Here is a 19129-nt window from a genome sequence, read left to right as displayed (position 1 = left end):
TATCATAAATAATTATCATTACTGTAAGTTAGAATTATTTTATTTTGTTTTATTTATTTATTTGATAGAGATAGAGAGAAACTGAGATGGAAAAGGAGATAGAGAGAAAAAGAGATATCTGTAGCACTGCTCCACAACTTGTGAAGCTTCTCCCCTGCAGATGCGGACTATGGGCTTAAACCCAGGTCCTTGGGCATTATAACATGTATGCTCTACTGGCTGCACCACCACCGAGCTCCACAAATTTTCTCAAATGATTTTGTTTTGTTTTGTTTTGTTTCTGGGGTGCTGGCTTAGCTGGCAGGACATAAGACTCTCATGTCTGAGCGCCAGGGTCCGTTTCTCCACACTGTATGTATCAGATTGGACCAGTGCTCTACACTGTCTCCCACATAAAATAAATAGATACATCTTTAAAATAAAAACAAATAACAAAAAGCTTTTTTCCTGCAACAAACACATGCTACTTTTAGGAAGAAAAACTTTTGAAAAGCTTAAAAACTAATACATGAGGAAATTTCATAAGAACAGTATCTTGTAAAAGTTTTGTATATATTATAGCTTGGGGGTGACACATTGGTAAAGCACAGGACTTACACGCATTTAAAGTATCTTAACATTTACCCTCTCCTATAAAACACTGTGAAGCCCCCCCCCTTTTTCCCACCAGGTTTATGGCTAAGGACGGTGCCTAGACAAGTAATCCATTACACTTAGTGGGAGGTTTTTTTTTTTTTTTTTTTTTTTGCTTTTTCTTTCTTTATTTGACAGCACAGAGAGAGGGAGTACGAAGAGAAAAGGAGAGGGAAGAGAGAGAGAGAGAGAGAGAGAGAGAGAGAGAGAGAGAGAGAGAGCTCTACAGCACTGCTTTACTACTTTGAATCTTCCCCTCTGCAGGTGCCTTCCACCTTATTTCCCTTTTTTAATGGCAGTGGACCTTTGCACATATATGAATTCAAGTTCTCTCAGGCTTTCCCCCCCTTTCTTTCAATTCTAGATATAGATAGTAGCAACACAACATTGTCTCACCATTCACAAAGCTTCCCCAGGCGCCATACTTGATGCTCCTATGCAGTGACAGGGCTTGAACTCAGGACTTTATGGATAGCAAGACACAGTCTACCAAGTTAACTATCTCCTGGGTACTTGTACTTTCTATCCCAATTAATTTTTAATACTAGCTACCACTTCCACTCTTACCTTCACATCCATAAATTCTATGGTTCTGGGAACCTAGCTAGTGTTCAATTCTTTGTTGAATAAAATGTAATATAAAGAAAATGAATAGCTGAGAAAACTGATAGAATACACTGATAAAATATTAGCAAACTGAGAATTTTTGAGAACATGTTGAAAGTGAGCAGAAAACATTTCTAAACTAATACCTGTGAGTCTATGTGAAATCACTATATGGTTTGCCTCACTTTTCGCAAGAATTAAACTGTGGTCAAGTCAGGGAAAAGTCAAATTCACTAATGTTTAGTTTAAAATTCTAATCTCCTTCAACTTACATTGTTACTTATTTTGCCCATTATTTAAGTCATGTAATAATTCATGAGGAAAATTTAAGTGTGGAGTCATTGAATCCATTCTAGGTACAAATCCCAGCTGTTAGGTATTTCATTATCTAACATCTCTGAGGTGTGTTTCGCTCATAACATCCGCTTAATGAGAAATTTGCCTCATAGGAGCATCATAATAAATGCAAATTAAAGGAGATAACGTCTTCATTTATTTATTATTCGATAGAGACAGAGAGAAATTGAGAGGGGACAAGGAGATAGGAGAGAGACAGAGAGACAACTGCAGCTCTACTTCACCACTCATGTAGCTTTCCCTCTGCAGGTGGGGACCAGGGGCTTGAACATGGGTCATTGAGAACTGTAGCTTGTATGCTTAACCAGGTGCACAACCTCCTGGTCCCACATTAAGTCCTTAGAACAGTGCCTAGCAAAATATATGACAGTGTATGTGAGCATGGGGAGGAGGGTATTACAACTATTGCCTCTACTACTAATACTCTTCTTCTTCCTACTTTGCTATAAATTCTCTGTTCCTAAATGGCATCAATTCCCCCAACTTAACCAGAGTAACAGAGCAACATTACCTCTAGCACAGTCAGGTCCAAGGAATCCTGGGAAACAATGACAATGGCCAGAAATACACTCTCCATTTCCATTGCAATTGGTCGAACAATCATCCATTATTTCTATTAATAGAGAGACAAAGGAAAACAAAAACAAATAAATCCCTGTAGGTTGTAGGACCCTTAATTTTGTTTTTAAATTTCCAAAGTACTGCATATATAACAAACTTGACCTCTGCTGTCTAAGGAGCACTTAGAATTTAAAATCAAATGCCAAAGACTTCTGCAAGATGTCACAGGCAGTGCCGAATCATTAAAAGGAACCTGGATTTGCTGAATTGACTATTCAAAAGTAGAACTAAAAACCAGCCTCATTTCTAAAGTACATATAGGGTCTAGATGAATTGTATTCTTATGAGACACTCATGGAAAAATTACAAAATGTACTAGGGTCATAGGACAGTTCTCAAAAGCAAATGGGGCTTTAAAAAAGCAACCCAGAAGACTACTTCTACTGTTTACTTTTCAAATTTAGGTTGTAGCAAAAAAAAAGTCTTGAGAATCTAGGAATGCTTAATCTAATAGCTTGACAGCTTAAATATGATAATCAGTATTTCATTTTATTAATAAGTGACAATGGAAGGCTTTTAAAGTAAGTGTTCATATTAAATTCACCACTACTAAAAGCATTGAAATCTAAGTATTTTGTTGAGAAATGCTTTCATGACTGTAAATGCTTATAAGTTCTTTGCCACTAATTTCCCTTCAGTGCATTCTTGGGAAAGAATAGATGTCAGGGGAATTGAGAAGAATTTGCAGCTGCCCATAGGTAGTTCTAGTGACACAGAGATATGCAGTGTAACAAAACTTTGATAACTATTGTGGTAAGTAAATTGACTGTAAAAGTATGAAGTTATACAAAATTCTCTGACAGTGGCATTAAAATTGCTTCTAACTTAAAATTGTATTTGAATATATTCTCGTCAAATACCAAGTCCATGCACTATTACAGTGCACATGCTCTACTCTTGAAGGACTCCCCTATCCCCAATGTTACTGACTAATAATTGAGATATATTACTGCTTAAGTTTAAATCATACAACATGACAGTTTTATTTATAAATCTTGCAGGTTCTAGGAGTCGGGCTGTAGCGCAGCGGGTTAAGCGCAGGTAGCGCGAAGCACAAAGACCGGCATAAGGATCCCGGTTCGAATCCCGGCTCCCCACCTGCAGGGGAGTCGCTTCACAGGCGGTGAAGCAGGTCTGCAGGTGTCTATCTTTCTCTCCTCCTCTCTGTCTTCCCCTCCTCTCTCCATTTCTCTCTGCCCTATCCAACAATGACAACAACAATAATAACTACAACAATAAAACAACAAGGGCAACAAAAAGGAATAAATAAATAAAATAAATATAAAAAAATTAAAATCTTGCAGGTTTTTAAAATCATTTTTTTCATTACTCTTCTCTATGTGTTTTCTAGACTTGACACTTTTGGACACTAGTTTCATGTTCTAGTCTATTAAATTCACACATATCATATTACCAGTTTTTGCTTTTTCAGTCCAAATTGTCTAATTCATCTACTTTTACTCAGACAATCAGTTCCAATTAGAAGTAACCATGGAAGTTCTCTTGGCACCTTCCATTGAATTATGAGAACTGACAATAAGGGTCAAGGAATAATATTTTTTCAACTGTGGCCTTCTAGTCACCTCTATCAGTATGATAACCTGAGGCACTTAAAATGTAGATGTCTGAGTTTCATTGGAGATATGTTGAATCTTTCTCCTGAGAGATGCAGTTGAGTAATTAACAATCTAAGAAAGACCCCGGGTGACATAGCAAATGCACACTGTATTAAAACATGGAGGACCAATGCTTCAAATAGTAACCTTCCACAGTTAGAGAACTCACTTTGCTTTTGTTCAAACAAAGGCAAAGGGGAGAAAGTAATAGTCCATTTGCAAAAATAAGCAGGGATCTGGTGGCTGTGTAGATAGCCAGCCCATTGTCACACAAAGAATGTACTTTTCCCCTGCATGTGAATACAACAGATTGCTTTTTATGAGTTTGCGATAGTGTGTTCTCTGAGTCCTGTGTAAGAAAACTGAACTAGGGAGTGGGTGGTAGCGCAGTGGGTTAAGTGCACATGGTGCGAAGTGCAAGGACCAGAGTAAGGATCCCGGTTCGAGCCCACAAGGACCAGAGTAAGGATCCCGGTTCGAGCCCACGGTTCCCCATCTGCAGGGTGATCGCTTCACAAGCGGTAAAGCAGGTCTGCAGGTGTCTATCTTTCTCTTGCCTTCTGTCTTCCCCTCCCCTCTCCATTTCTCTCTGTCCTATCCAACAACGATGACAACAACAACAGCAATAATAACTACAACAATACAAAACAACAAGGGCAGCAAAAGGGAAAATAAACAAATATAAAAAAGAAAAAAAGAAAACTGAACTAGACAAAGAAACTTATACATAGAAATTGCTAAACTACAACTGGGTTTAGCAGGAATGCAACATCTGACAATGCACAAACCATTTTAAACTCAAAGCATTAGTTATTTTGAGAAAATAACTTATTTAAAATGTAGTTAGCAAAAGGTACAGTGTCTCAATTGTCTTTATTCAGAGAGTAATGGATTATTTCTCCATTTTCTATTTCTCTAGTGTTCTTGCCCCCAAGTAATAATGATAGTTCTTAAATCTACATTTGCATTTCCCCTGTCTTGGATGGGTAAGAGGAGGCCATGGTGGAAGTTTACAAAGATAAATATAGTTAAATTTATTTTACAGGAGCTCTTATTGATGACTTTATGGAAGCAGCCTTTTGGGAATGTAGCTATTGTAGAAAAAAGGATTTAATAATGTTAACTATCAAAATAAATAAAAATGCCCTACATTTTACTGACTTATATAAGAGCTGTCCCTGGACCCATACACTGCACAGAGCTTAACACCAGCAATGCAAATGAGAAGGGAATGCAACATAGGAATTTTGGGGAGCTGCCAACTCCACCGGATATCAAAAAGACATTGGAATAGCCTGGGGACTCCTGGAGGAAGATGGCTACAGCAGAAGCACCTAAATAACTAGTAATGAAAAAGAATCTATCTTTTTATTTATGTTGGCCTCCAGGAAGCTTTGCCTTCTTTTTAATCCTGCATGAGAATCACTTCCTAGACCTCAGTTCTTTAGAGTTGAGAATGGTTTTAAAGTTACATGTTTAAAACCCTAACTCTATATTGGTGTTGAAAATGATTTGCTATCTGAATTCCCACTGATGATGAGTTTTTATTCTGGCATATTTTCTCATAGGAAATACTAAAGGTAATGAATAAGCTTACAGAGTGAAGTGAGGAATAACTGGGGAATCAAATATACCGAGTTTCAAATCTCAATTTTGCCACTTGATAAAGATGAAAGCTTACCAAATGAGTCACACATTCCAGGCATTCATTTCTTCCTTTGTAATATACATCTCACTATAAAGACTATTAGTGCTGTGATGATGATTACACAAGATAACTGAATATACAGTATATAGCACAATGGTCAAGGTAGCACTTTATAGTGTCTATTATCATGTTACAAAACAGGTTGACCAAGATTAGGGAAAAATGAAAATTTCATCTACACTACGTAGATATTATATATTAGTATAGGTCAATAGCTAACCTGTATTAGTCATTCAACAAGTGTTGGTAATTTATACTGTCTTAATCTTTATTAGTTGGCAGAACAAATATAGTGAATATCAATCAACTGATTCTACCATTAACAAAAATGAGACGAATAAACATCATTTAGAATGGTTAAACTCATACAGACTTTATTTTGTTCTCTCTTTTTACTATGATTGTGATTAAATTATAACAGTGTAAAAATTAATGGGGAGAATTTAGAGTAAATAACTTAGATACATTTTCTCTAAATGGAACTGAAGGAGAAATGTTTCTGTTGTCTTTTATATTAAAACTAACTGAAAGCAAAAGTACACAATAGCTTGCAGTGAGTCAGTATAAAGTTCATAATGAAATAGTGTCTACTTAGACTTACATACCCTCCTCACCTAATTCCTATCACACTTCCCTCACTCACTCCAAAGCTAACCTTATCAAAGCAAGGACTGCAAAAGCTGAATAAGGGCGAGAGACTGGCACACTTTAACAATGACTCTTTAGTCACTATCAGGCCGCCCCATCAGCTGGGGCCTTAGTTGGGGAGTCCTGAGATTTCCAAACAGACATGACAGGCCTAGATCTTTAATAGATTCCTCTCTCCATTATTACTAGTCATCTCTATCAGGAACAACACAATAGACCCCTTTGTAGGCCCCCAGAAGACTTTGCCCTCAATTTGGATCAACAATGGTAGGGAATGTTCCATCCTCTGAAGGGAGAATGGACAACATACTCTATGCTCCACCCAAGGAAGATAGGTCCTGAAATCGGGACAGCTTGGAATGTTCCTACTCATGAGCACAGAATCTGAGCTTAGGTCTACAGGGATGCAGAGGTCACATAGGCTTTTAAGCTGAATATTGGCCCCAGATCACATCAAATTGATGGGGTTTACAGTCAATATTAAGGGTATAAATATTCTCTCTTCCCTGATCCAGCTTTCTGGTCTTTTTTCCAGCCATGGCATCATCTCCTCAGACAATAACTTGGATCCACCTGCATATCAGATTTCAGGCTCAGGGGAAAAAATTAAAAGAAAACAAAACCCAGTATAGCCACAGGCCCTTTGTAATATAACTAAAATAGGCCTACTAGCTATCTACAAAATGGAGACCCCCACCCCCAACTCTTCATTTGCACTATAGTTCCAGCCTTTAGGTCCATGATTGGTCAACGATTTGTTTGGCTTTGTATGTTAACTCTCTTGTCTATCACCAAGTTCCAGATGCTAGCATGATGCAGACCAGACTTCCCTGGACAGACAACCCCACCAATGTGCCCTGGAGCTCTGCTTCTCCAGAGCCCTTCCCCACTAGGGAAAGAGAGGAAGGCTATGATTATGGGTTAACCTGCCAATGCCCATGTTCAGCGGGGAAGCAATTACAGAAGCCAGACCTTCCACCTTCTGCATCCCACAACGGCCTTGGGTCCATACTCCCAGATCAGAGGGTTAAAGAATAGGAAGGCGATCAGGGGAGGGGATGGGATACAGAGTTCTGGTGGTGGAAACTGTGTGGAGTTATACCCCTCTTATCATATGGTTTAGTCAATGTTTCCTTTTTATAAATAAAAAAATAAAATAAAATAAAATAAAAATAAAAACTAACTTTGGTGGTGGGTATGGTGTGGAACTACACACTGTAATCTTGTAATTTAATAAAAATTAAAACTAAAAGTGAAAAATACACAAACAAAATATGCCTTCCACTAGGAAGAAGCAAATATACTGCTATATCTGAAAGTTGATAGTTTCTTATTTGAATAATGGGAACTGTAGCTCAGTGGTAAAGTCCCATTGTAGAATATGCATTTTTTTTTTATAAAACTGCAAACATGCTTCTCATTTTTCTTTTTTTTTAATATTAAGAAGTAGACCAGTGCTTTAGATTGAGTTTAGGACTATGGAAGACAAGAACAGAAATTATTCCCCACAGATATTTTAGAAATGCTAACTGCTCTGATTTCCTAAGAGAAACTCATTCTCCTGACTCATAAGCATTTACATTATCAAAATTGGTCCTTGGATAGGAAAATAACTCACTGTCTGAATTCAGTTCTATTGAATATATCTTACTGTGTCTCTTAGAGGTAAAATGGTATTGTGACTGAAAATATTTTTTGAATTTATTGATAACAAATACCTTGTCATTTGAAGATGCAGTGGGATTTTTTTAAGGGGGAAATCATTAGTGAATTTTTATCACCTTTCTGAGTATTTTTGAAGAATTTTTTGATAATTTTATCAGTGGAACACCATTTTCTACTGCCTAAAGGTCTTTAACATCAATCAAAAACAGAACTTAATTGTTATAAAGAACATATGGCATATCTATTAACAGGCAATACATCTTCCCAAACATATGGCTGAACAGGTTAACTAAAGGATAAAGTGGTGAGAGTTGTATAGAAGACAGACAGCTAAAAAATATTTTCCCCTTCTTTTAAAAGACACATGTTTTAGGAAAATTCACACAATAAAGTACTGTGTCTCTGAGTTGTTTACCCTCAGGGATATAAAAGAGCTAAAGAACTCAGCTTTATTCACTCAAAGGGTCAGGGGAAATGAATTCACTAAGACTTGACAAAATGAGAAGTTTCCGACTAACTAGGGTGAAAGTGAATGAAAGCATATAGCCACTGAATTAAAAAGACCACATTTGTGAAGGCTCTGAGTATACTGAGTCATTGTGATGATTTTTCTTTGAATTTTTATCAAAGAAATATCGGTTTATAACATTGTACAGGTTCACTGTGATGGCTGTTAAACGATTCTATGGCAGGCCTTTCAATGGCTCAAATTGTTATCATTAAGACTCTTGTAAATATTCGTAATATGATATTTTCAAACATTCATGGTTCTAGAATAAGTTCTAAATAAATAATGAATGTTGGCTTTTCCATTAGAAAAAAAATATTTTTTACTTTATTTTCTAATAGAACTTTAATTAAGTGCTTCCTTTTTATATTCCCTTCATCACTGAAGTTGCTCATCTATGTAATTTCAGTAATAACATATTACCCAGGGAATTATTCTTGTTGAAAACTTAAAAAAGGTACATGACAAGTATCCTGAAATTCAGGAAGTAAAGGAGCATATAAACAATTTACTTAGCATTTAAACACCATTAACGACAACAATATAAACCTTTCTCATAGATACTTTTTCTGAATAGTGAATTTAAGGCAGAATGAGTAACAAGTTTAAATAATATCTATATCACTTTTATCACTGAAAGACACTAATTGTGTCTTTCTATAGACACATTGTCAATTTAAAATAATAGCCAAGTCATCTTACCAATTGCTGTAGTTAGCACAAATACTTGCTCCATTTTTTTCCCATCATTGTAAAATGCCAGATACCAAGGCCCTTGGTCCATATACTCTATGAAACCTGTTTCCTGCAGTGAAGTTAAAATTAGATTCCTAGGGGAGCTCTGGGCATCATCAGATCCCTTAGAGTCCTGCTTGACGAGTTGTTTTCCATCCATTAATTTTACAAAATCAAACTGGAATAAATACAAACACAAGTATTAGTTACTACCTTTATTTATAGACAACAAATATGAACCTGTTTGACTAATTTGCCATCCTGACTTACATGACTTTATTGAGACAGGGGGTATGGATGTATGGGACTGGGAGAGAGGAGGAGGTAGTGACATAGCTAAGCAAAATGAGAAGACTGGGAAGGCTCTTAAGCATTCTGTTCCAAAAAGAAAATTCAAGCTTCAAATATTTTCTTAAGCTTTCTTTTCTAAATCCATTTTTCTAAATGTCATTCCCTGTTTCTCAATGCCATTTTCTCATTAAACTGACTGTTATAATTCATAATATTTGTTTATTACAAAGATTTCCTGCTCTCATTTTATACTCCTACACACTTTGAAAGTCATAAACTCTGAACTGTTCATCTCACCACTCTCTGAAAGGGTTCATGAAGTACCAATCAAATACCTGAGTGTGCGTAGGTGGAATGTTTCTTCTGCCATAAATTCCCAGCAGAGAGTCCTTGGCTAAAGAAATATTGAACTTCAAATATATAGGATGGTGTATAGTAATCTGGAAACGCCAGAACAATCCAGGTGGTATAGTCTGCATGACCTGTGCACCAATATCAACTTCTCCAGTGTCTATTGCCCGTCCCTTCTGAAACACTGGTTTTAAAGGCAAAGAAAAACATACATATTAGATTTAATTTATAAAGCAACGATTTTTACTTTATACAAGAATGGCCATACCAAAATGACTTTTCAGTGCTTTCTTTCTCCCACCCGACATATCATTCAAGATTTTGCCTAAAATCACTATCCTCCAAGGAGTACTCCACGAATATCGGTTTCTTCCTTCTCTTACACTACTGTTGCATTCATTTTTAACATTTGTTGTTTTATCTATCATTTACTGAGTGTTATCTTTGTAGCTTTAGAAGAAGGGGGAAAAAAGATGAGTAACATGTAATTCCCTTTTCAAGAAAATGTAAATACACAAAGGAATAAGACCTGTATAAATAAGAACCACCCTATGATGATGATAAGTGCTTTAGGTATTCACAGAAGGGATAGATATTTGGTTGGTGGAATCTCTTCATCCCTAGCATTTCTATTCTCTCTAGCTTCCATTATTTTCTGCTTTGCACTTCTCATCACTTAACACACCCACACGTCTTCCTTATTCATTGTTAACTTACCATTTTTCCCATATAGCAAAAGTTTTATGATACAATGACTGTTTTATTCATAGATTTATCTCAGTACACTAGAAAATATAAACAAATAGCATGTGGACATAGTATATGTTTATTCAATAAATGGATGAGACAGAAAACATTATTTATGGAAAGTAGTATTAAAAAATGGCACTGTGGAAAAGGTGAGAGTGAGATATTCCCAGCACAGAAGCAGCCATGCATGCCAGTAGCTGGCACCATCTTGGTAACTATGCAACAGTGCCCACTGATGGCTGTAGGAAGGTGGGGGTTTATGGGCCCTTAAGCAGTGACCTCAGGGGCATCAGTATATTGAATTGCTTGCAAGGACTGACCAGTTTGTCCATGAAAAACTGGGATGAGAACTAAAACCATCTTGTCTGACCTTGCTTTCAGGAAGGATTGTGGGAAGGTAAATGGTCCAGAAAGCTGGATGGAAAGTAAATTCTGCTTCTTCTTTGAGCATGCAAAAGAAAATAATTCTCACAAAGTTAAGTCTCAGAGGCTTTGAGTACAGGATGGAATACTGCAGTTAGGTCTTATATGTCAAAGGCATCAGAATACACAGTAGGAGCTCACCTCCTCCTGAGCACCAGGAAATATAAATATGGAAATCCAGTACTGCAGCTAGAGCACTACTTGCTGGCTTAGTAACAGAGGCCATGCTAAATGGACAAGCTGAGATGTGGCAAGCTACAGCCATGGCTGAAGTTACAGAAAAACTTCAGAAAAATCAGAATTGGAGGACATGTAAGACAAATAATTTAGAAAACTCATGAAAAGAAGAAGCAAATGGATTCATACTCTAAGCTAGGTGATACGTAATACAATGGAACCAGGAACACATTTAACAGCAACAGGAAAGAACAAAGAGATAGGAAAGATAAGGACAAAATGACCAGAGTAATATAATCAAATGTTAGTGAATCAATACAAACTTTAAAAAGATTGTTGTAGATATTGTAAGTTAGACACAACCCGCATGGTAACTCGCCCCCCAAAATATATATAGAATAGAAACCCATAGGGAGCACCAAATGTTACCTTCGATGAGACCATCACAGAAAATAATCCACACAAAGTTACAAGTAGAAGCAAACATTAAATGAATCAAGAGCATAAAACAATCTTTAAACAGAAGTCAGAAGGGCTAACATCAAAGAGGCATTTGAGACTCAATCCTATGGACATATAAAATGAAAACAAGATCAAACAAATGGGACTACATTAAACTAAAAAGCTTCTATGTCTTGAAAGTAAACTATATGAAGATAAGCAAGCAACCCAGTTGGGGAGAAGATATTTGCATATCATAGATGTGACAAATGGACAAGTGATTTATATCACACACCTATAACTAAATCATACAGCTCAACATAAGAAAAAAAGTACCAAATAAAAGAGTGGACCAAATAACTAAATAGACATTTTTTTCCTTAAGGGTTATCACTGGGACTCAGTGCTGCCACTATGAATCCACCGCTAATGGTGGCCATCTTTTCCATATTTATTGGATAGGAAAGAGAAAAATTGAGACAAGAGAAGTAGATAGAGAGGGAGAGAGAAAGGCACCAGCAGACCTGCTTGGACACCAGTGAAGCTTCCCCCCTGAAGGTGGGGAGCAGGGACTCAAACCCAGATCCTTGAGCAGGTCCTTGTGCTTAGTACTATGCATGCTTATCTGGGTGCACCACTGCCTGGCTCCTGAATAGATAGTTTTCTAAAGAAGAGGACACATGGATAGGCCAGGTGGTTGCACACCTGGTTGAGTACACACATTACACTGCACAAGGGCCCAGGTTCAAGCCCCTGGTTCTTACCTGCAGGTAGAAAGCTTCACAAGTAGTGAATTGGTGCTGCAGGTCTATCTATCATCTATCTCTCTCCTTCCCTCTGAATTTATCAATGTCTCCATTCAAAATAAGTAAAAATATAAATAAATACACATGGTCCACAGGCATTTGAATAAATGCTACACTTATCATTAGAGAAATGTAAATATACACTACTATGAGATTCCATCTCTCACCTGTGAGAACAGCCTACATTAACCAAACAGAAAATAACAGGTTTTCTCAAACAGACTCATGTCTGAAATTCCCAGATACCAGGTTCAATCCCTTGCAACAACATGTGCCAGAGCTGGGCAGTACTCTAATAGTAGTAGTAGTAATAGTAGTAGTGGTGGTGGTAATAGATTTTGTATGTTGATAGTTTGTTTTATTGTGCACACAATTTAATTATTTTTCTTTTTTAATACTATACTAAAGATTAAACATATTACATATAAGATCAGTGTTGCAAATATATGTAATGATAAAAACAAGAAAATGTTTTGATAAAAACAAGAAGATGTTTCTGTGTCAATATTTTAATGTCATTTATGTAGATAAGTTCTTATTTATCATCAGTAAATCAATGTTCTTAAAAACTAAAAAAAACAAACAGAAAATAACAGGTGTTGGTGAATTTGTGCAGAACAAGTGATTCTTTTAACTGCTGGTAATATAGTTTTTTAGATTGTTACAGCTTCTTTGGAAAACTGTATGGAGAGTCCTTAAACAAATAGAATGGAAATACATTATAATTTAGCAATACCACTCTGCCATATTTATCCAAAGAAAGCAAACGCTAATTCAAAGGGACATATACACCCCTATGTTTACAGCTTCATTATTCACAAAGGCAAAGAGTGAAAACAGCCTAAATGTCCATTGGCAGTTGACTGAATAAAGACATTATGGAATATATACTCTATGGAATAGTGCTCTGTATTCAGAAAATGGAAATATTGTGTCCATTGGGACAAAATGGATGGAAGTGGAGTTGATTATTCTTTCTTAATTTTTTTTATATTTATTTATTTTCCATTTTGTTGCCCTTGTCTTTTTTTATTATTGTTGTTGTAGTTATTGTGGTAGTTATTATTTCTGTCAGTGTTGTTGGATAGGACAGAGAAATGGAGAGATGAGGGGAAGACAGAGAGGGGGAGAGAGAGATAGACACCTGCAGCCTGCTTCACTGCTTGTGAAGTAACCCACCTGCAGGTAGGGAGCAGAAGGCTCAAACCCGGTTCCTTAGGCCTGTCCTTGTGCTTCTCACCATGTGCACTTAACCCACTGTGCTACCGCCCGACTGTCAAAGTTGATTATTCTTAGTAAAATAAGTAAAGAGGAGGAGAAAGACAACTACAAAATGGTAAGAACTGAAACACATAAATTTGAAAAAACAAACAAAACCCAGAAGTAAATAAACTGTCTCTAAGACTGTGAGGAATATGATGGTTATCGTTGGGAGGGTTGGCACATAGGACTTTGGTGGTAGTGGGTGTGGTATGGAAATATAGACTGCAGTCTTTCAATCTTGTAAACCATTATCACAAATTTAAAAATGGCTTGTCAAGAAAAAAAAATCTATTGCACCAAAGTAAAGGACCCTGGGAAAGGAGAAGGGGGAGGAAGTGGAAAGAATTTTTGAAGACCTACTGCATACTGCATGATAGCAGAGAATGACCTAAGTTGCTGTGGGAGTGGTATGCAGATACTTATCGCAGGGATATAAGATGCTGTGCCCATGTGTCAACAACTGTACTGTAAATCATTAATCTCCCAATAAAATAATTTGGGAAAAAATAAAATAGGCCCTAAACTAGGGATACAAGTGCAATAGAACCATTTGAAAGGATGTTGCATGTGAAAGGAACAGTTCTCAGTACTGCAAGAGGAAAGAAACTGTAGAACTAACATGTAGACAGACTGGAGGGAAAGGATAACATCGTGTTCTAGAAGGCCCGAGTGCTAGTTCTGTAGAATTTAGTTGTTAAAGGATGGTAAGTCATTACAGAAGAGAGAATAAATGAGTTTGTGTACTTTAGAAAAGTTGATATTTACAACAGAAAAAAAAAAGGACAAATTAGAGCAGCTAATCCCAAGGAATTGTGGGTTAATATTTCAGGTGAAATGATATAAAGACCTGAATGTAGGATTGACCCAGTGGTTCATGTGGAAAAAGAGCATTCCATCAAATTGCAAACTAAACAACTGGGAATATATAAAACTAAAAAAAAGCTCCTGTATAGCAAAGGAAACAATCAATAGACAGAAAATCAGTTTATGGACTGGGATAAAAATCTCTGCACAATCATATATCTGGTTAATATCCCAAATATTACAGAAACCAGACCTTCCATCATCTTCTAAAGAATTTTGGTACATACTCCCAGAGGGATAAATATTTCAGGGATATTACCAAAGGGCTCTAAGCTCCAATTCCATCAGGACCTGGAGAAGAGGATAAAAGAAGGACATTCAGAAGTAGTAACAGTTGTAGATGTAACTTAGAAAGGAAGAGAAAGCAGGACCACAGGGGAAAAAAAAAAAAGGAGGTAATGGGAGTGTGGCGGTAGTGCAGCAGGTTAAGCGCAGGTGGCGCAAAGTGCAAGGACCGGTCTAAAGATCCCGGTTCAAGCCCCCAGATCCCCATCTACAGGGGAGTCACTTCAAAGGAGGTGAAGCAGGTCTGCAGGTGTCTATCTTTCTCTCCTCCTCTATGTCTTCCCCTTCTCTCTCTATTTCTCTCTGTCCTATACAACAATGACGACATCAGTAACAACAACAATAATAACTACAACAATAAAAATAACAAGGGCAACAAAAAGGGAATCAATAAATATGAAAAAAAGAAAAAAGGAGGTAATATATACAGATAGTTGTATAATAATCAACCCATATCAGTGATCTTGGGAGAACTAATGCAGTTTCCAATGAAGGGAATGGGGACACAGAACTCTGGTGTTGGCAAAGATATGGAATTATAACCCTGTTATCGTATATATTTTCTATTTTTTAATATTTATTTATTTACCCTTTTATTGCCCTTGTTATTTTCTTATTGTTGTTGTAGTTATTGTTGTTGTTATTGATGCTGTTGTTGACGTTGTTAGAGAGGATAGAGAGAAATGAAGAGAGGAGGGGAAGACAGAGAGAAGGAGAGAAAGATAGACACCTGCAGACCTGCTTCACTGCCTGTGAAGCGACTCTCCTTCAGGTGGCGAGCCAGGGACTTGAACCGGGATCCTTATGCCAGTCCTTGTTCTTCGTGCTATGTGTGCTTAACCCGCTGCACTACAGCCCAACTTCCTATGTTACATTTTTTAAAGTCAATTTTAAATCACTAATAAAAAAGCATAGAAATATCCCAAATATTCAAAGAATTTATTCAATTCCACCTTTAACCTTCAGAGTTTCTTTCAGCAGAAAGGAAGATATATACATGTCAGCAATATAAATCAATAAATATATTTTTTAAAATCAATTTTAAATCACTAATAAAAAAAGCATAAAAATATCCCAAATATTCAAAGAATTTATTCAATTCCACCTTTAACCTTGAAAGTTTCTTTTAGAAGAAAGAAAGATATATACACATCAGCAATATAAATCAATAAAAAGACAAAGAAAATAATTCCTTTTTAAAAAGTCGACAAAGGATGTAAATAGCAATTTTTTTCCCAAAGAGGACATAGATCTATAAGACAGATTTAAAAACTGAAATCAATAAAACAGTCTTGTTAACATGAAATTTTTGATTTAGAAGATGTGAGGTTGGGCGTTTCTCAAGAATAAAGCCTATCTCACAAGATACATAGTTCTCCCACCGAGAATCAAGGTTCATAGGACACCTGGAAATTAGGTGAGGGAAATAGGTAAGGGTCAAAAGTAAATCCATGACAGAGAATATGGGTGACTTAGTGCCTCCCATAAGCACTTAGAAGCAGTACATTTGTATGGGACGATTCTGTGTTTAAACAACCATCAACTATCAATAGGCTGTTATTATTCATCACTACATATAAGAATACATATATATACACAATATATATATAACAGGCACAGAGGTAGAGAGTGAGAGAGTAAAAGAAACCTCAACGCAAGCTTCCCTCAATGTGATGGGGACCTATCTCGAAGTCTTGAATCTGGGTTGTGCATATGACAAAACAGTACACTGATATAAGTGACCTAATTTTCCAGCCCTACTGGCATATATTTGAAATATTTATTATTATTATTATTATTATTTGTTATCAAGGTTAGATAGCTTGGCAATACAGGCAAGAGGACTCTGCCACTCCTGGTGGTGACTTTATTATAGTTTTGATAGAGACAGAAATTGAGAGGGGAGACATGGAGAGATAGGGAGACACTTGTAGTACCCCTTTCCTGGTTGTGAAGTCCCCCCCAAAAGGTGAGAGGCAGGGGCTTGAACCTGGATCCTCTTGCATGATAATGAGTGTACTCTTGGATGTGCCACCTATTGGTCCCTTATTTCTGTATTTTTCTAACTATTTATGAAGTGCCAATTTAGTAAATATTTTTGAATTGTTTGTTTTTTCAAACATTCTATTAATTTATTTATTTATTGGATAGAAACAGAGAGAAATTGAGAGGGAAGAGGGATACAGAGAGGGAGAGAGACACCTGTAGCCCTGCTTCACCACTCGTGAAGTTGACCCCCTACAAGTGGGGACTGGGGGCATGAACCCAGGTCCCTAGAATACTGTAATGTGAGAACTTAACCAGGTGTGCCACTGCCTGGCCCCTTGAATTCTTTGATGTGTGGTGAGCAGAAAGAACACAGGAGGGACAAGAATTAGTTTACACTGATTTTAAGTAAGGAGGATTACACCTCAGGAGAGAAAGTTCAGTTTGGCCTTATTTCACGCTGCTTTTATATTTTTCAGCCATCAACTCCTTCTCCACACCAAATACAGTTTAAAAACACACATGGTCTCTGTCTTTTGTGCTCACCCACTATAAAATTAACAGTCCATTAAGAAACACACCTGCAGTGGCTTTATTCAGAGGCTAGTGCCTTGCAGCTTTTAACTCCCTAAAATACCTCCATTATTGCTTTTTGTGTTAAGGCCAAGAGTAATAACTATTTTAAGAATGTTTGCTGTTAACTGTTAATAATAGATTTCAAATGCAACTTTGAACATAATTATGTATTACAGGACACATAATTTTGTAGAATTGACATTTATAATAAAATAGACCCTTTGATATGATAAATGACCAACTGAGAACATTATTTTTCACTGAAAGTTACTTTTTTCTATGCAAGGCTGAGCAGTTTGGTACCCAAAGGGTTGATTATATATTTAACTCTTAAGGTGATGGAGCTGAGAAAAGTTTTCAATGAGCAGTTAGCAGACAATATTATGTGGGGACTTAGATTCTCAACTTAAAGTTAAGCTTCTTATATAGCTATCCTCTTTAAGGATTTTCATCACTTCTTAAATGCAACATTTGGTGTTGTATTGCACCAAAGTAAAGGATCATGGGGAAGACGGGTAAGGGGGAGTGGAAAGAGTGCTGGGTCCTAGCTTATAATGGTGGAAAATGACCTAATTTGACAGTGAGACTTTTTTGTAGATACTTGTCACAGAGATATGAAAAGTTGTATCTGTATATCAACAACTATAAACCATTAAGTCCACAGTCATAAAATATTGTAATTATAAAATACATAGCTGCAGGCTGGCTGCTCTGGGTCCCCAGCCCCCCTGGCCACTGGCAGCAAGGGTCAGAGCAGCCCCTCGGGAGTCCCGGGGTAACTCTGCATGTCAGGGGCAATGTGCGTGGAGAGACGAGGATCACAGACACATTTATCTCCCGGAGTGGTCTCGGAAAGGTGAACGACTCATTTATTGAGAAAGAACCCAGGCAAATTATACCCATTGCACAGGGAGAAGGTTAAGGTAATCATTAACCCAAACACAAAGCAACACAATGCATAATCACATTTTGACCTACAAACTGTTTGATCACAAGTAGAAAGTTACCATATAATGTTTGATAATGAGCTTCACAATGCATATTTCCCCGTGGATAAATTACAGGCACCTCAGGGCAAGGGGAGGGGCGGGGGTTGAGTAACAGGAGTTTGCATTGGTTTTTCAAGTTTGGCCAAACACAATGTACAATAATTCATGGCCTTTGTTTTACGGGGAGAGGAGGGATACATGCAAGAAGGTAGCCCCCCTTCTGGAGAAGCCATCCATCATTAATTCAGGAGGGCAGGAGAACCTGCCCTTGTCTCGACCAGAAGGGAGAACTAGGGGGTCAACTGGGTCAGACCTCATGGAAACAATGGCCTGGACTTTCCGGGACAGTGGGCCCATCCTCTAACACATAGCTATAAAATAATTCATAAACTACATAGTAATTTATTTTATATAATTATTAAATATTATAAAATTATAAAATAAAATGCATCATTTGTTTTCAAAAATATTATAGATATAAAATAACTTAAAATAGTTTAGGTTAAGCAAATAGAATTTTAGAGATGTCACAAAAAGCTTTAATGAATCTGGATTTCATTTTAAAAAGTTGGGGAAAAACTAATTGATGGACATTAGCATTTATATATGAGCCTTACCAAATGTTACACTATTCATTCTGTACTTTGTAGCATGATATTTTCCATAAAGAGGCTATTAAATTGTTTTTCATAAAATCAAAAGAAACACATGAAGTTGTATTATTGGCATTTCCTGGTTATTAGCCTTACCAAATTTCAAAAACGCCTAGTGTCACTTATATAAATGAAAGAAGACAGTCTTTCCCTTTGAGAACTTGCAGCACAGTGAAG

General features: G+C 36.8%; 1 protein-coding gene across 5 annotated transcripts in view; it reads right to left on the bottom strand.

Annotated features, from left to right (window-relative positions):
• Nucleotides 1–19129, bottom strand: part of TENM1 (teneurin transmembrane protein 1) — a 1227224-nt gene that overhangs the window by 396090 nt on the left and 812005 nt on the right. For all 5 annotated transcript variants that reach the window (XM_060183574.1, XM_060183578.1, XM_007524285.2 and 2 more), the window contains 3 exons: nucleotides 9724–9923; nucleotides 9065–9275; nucleotides 2108–2209 (listed from right to left, as the gene is read on the bottom strand). In XM_060183574.1, coding sequence (XP_060039557.1) covers nucleotides 2108–2209; nucleotides 9065–9275; nucleotides 9724–9923 — 513 coding nt within the window. The remainder of the gene's footprint in view (nucleotides 1–2107; nucleotides 2210–9064; nucleotides 9276–9723; nucleotides 9924–19129) is intronic.

This window comes from Erinaceus europaeus, chromosome X, assembly GCF_950295315.1.
Source record: "Erinaceus europaeus chromosome X, mEriEur2.1, whole genome shotgun sequence".
Lineage (NCBI taxonomy): Eukaryota > Metazoa > Chordata > Mammalia > Eulipotyphla > Erinaceidae > Erinaceus > Erinaceus europaeus.
The sequence above is the reverse complement of the archived record's forward strand: the minus strand, read 5'-3'. Positions and strand labels throughout refer to the sequence as shown.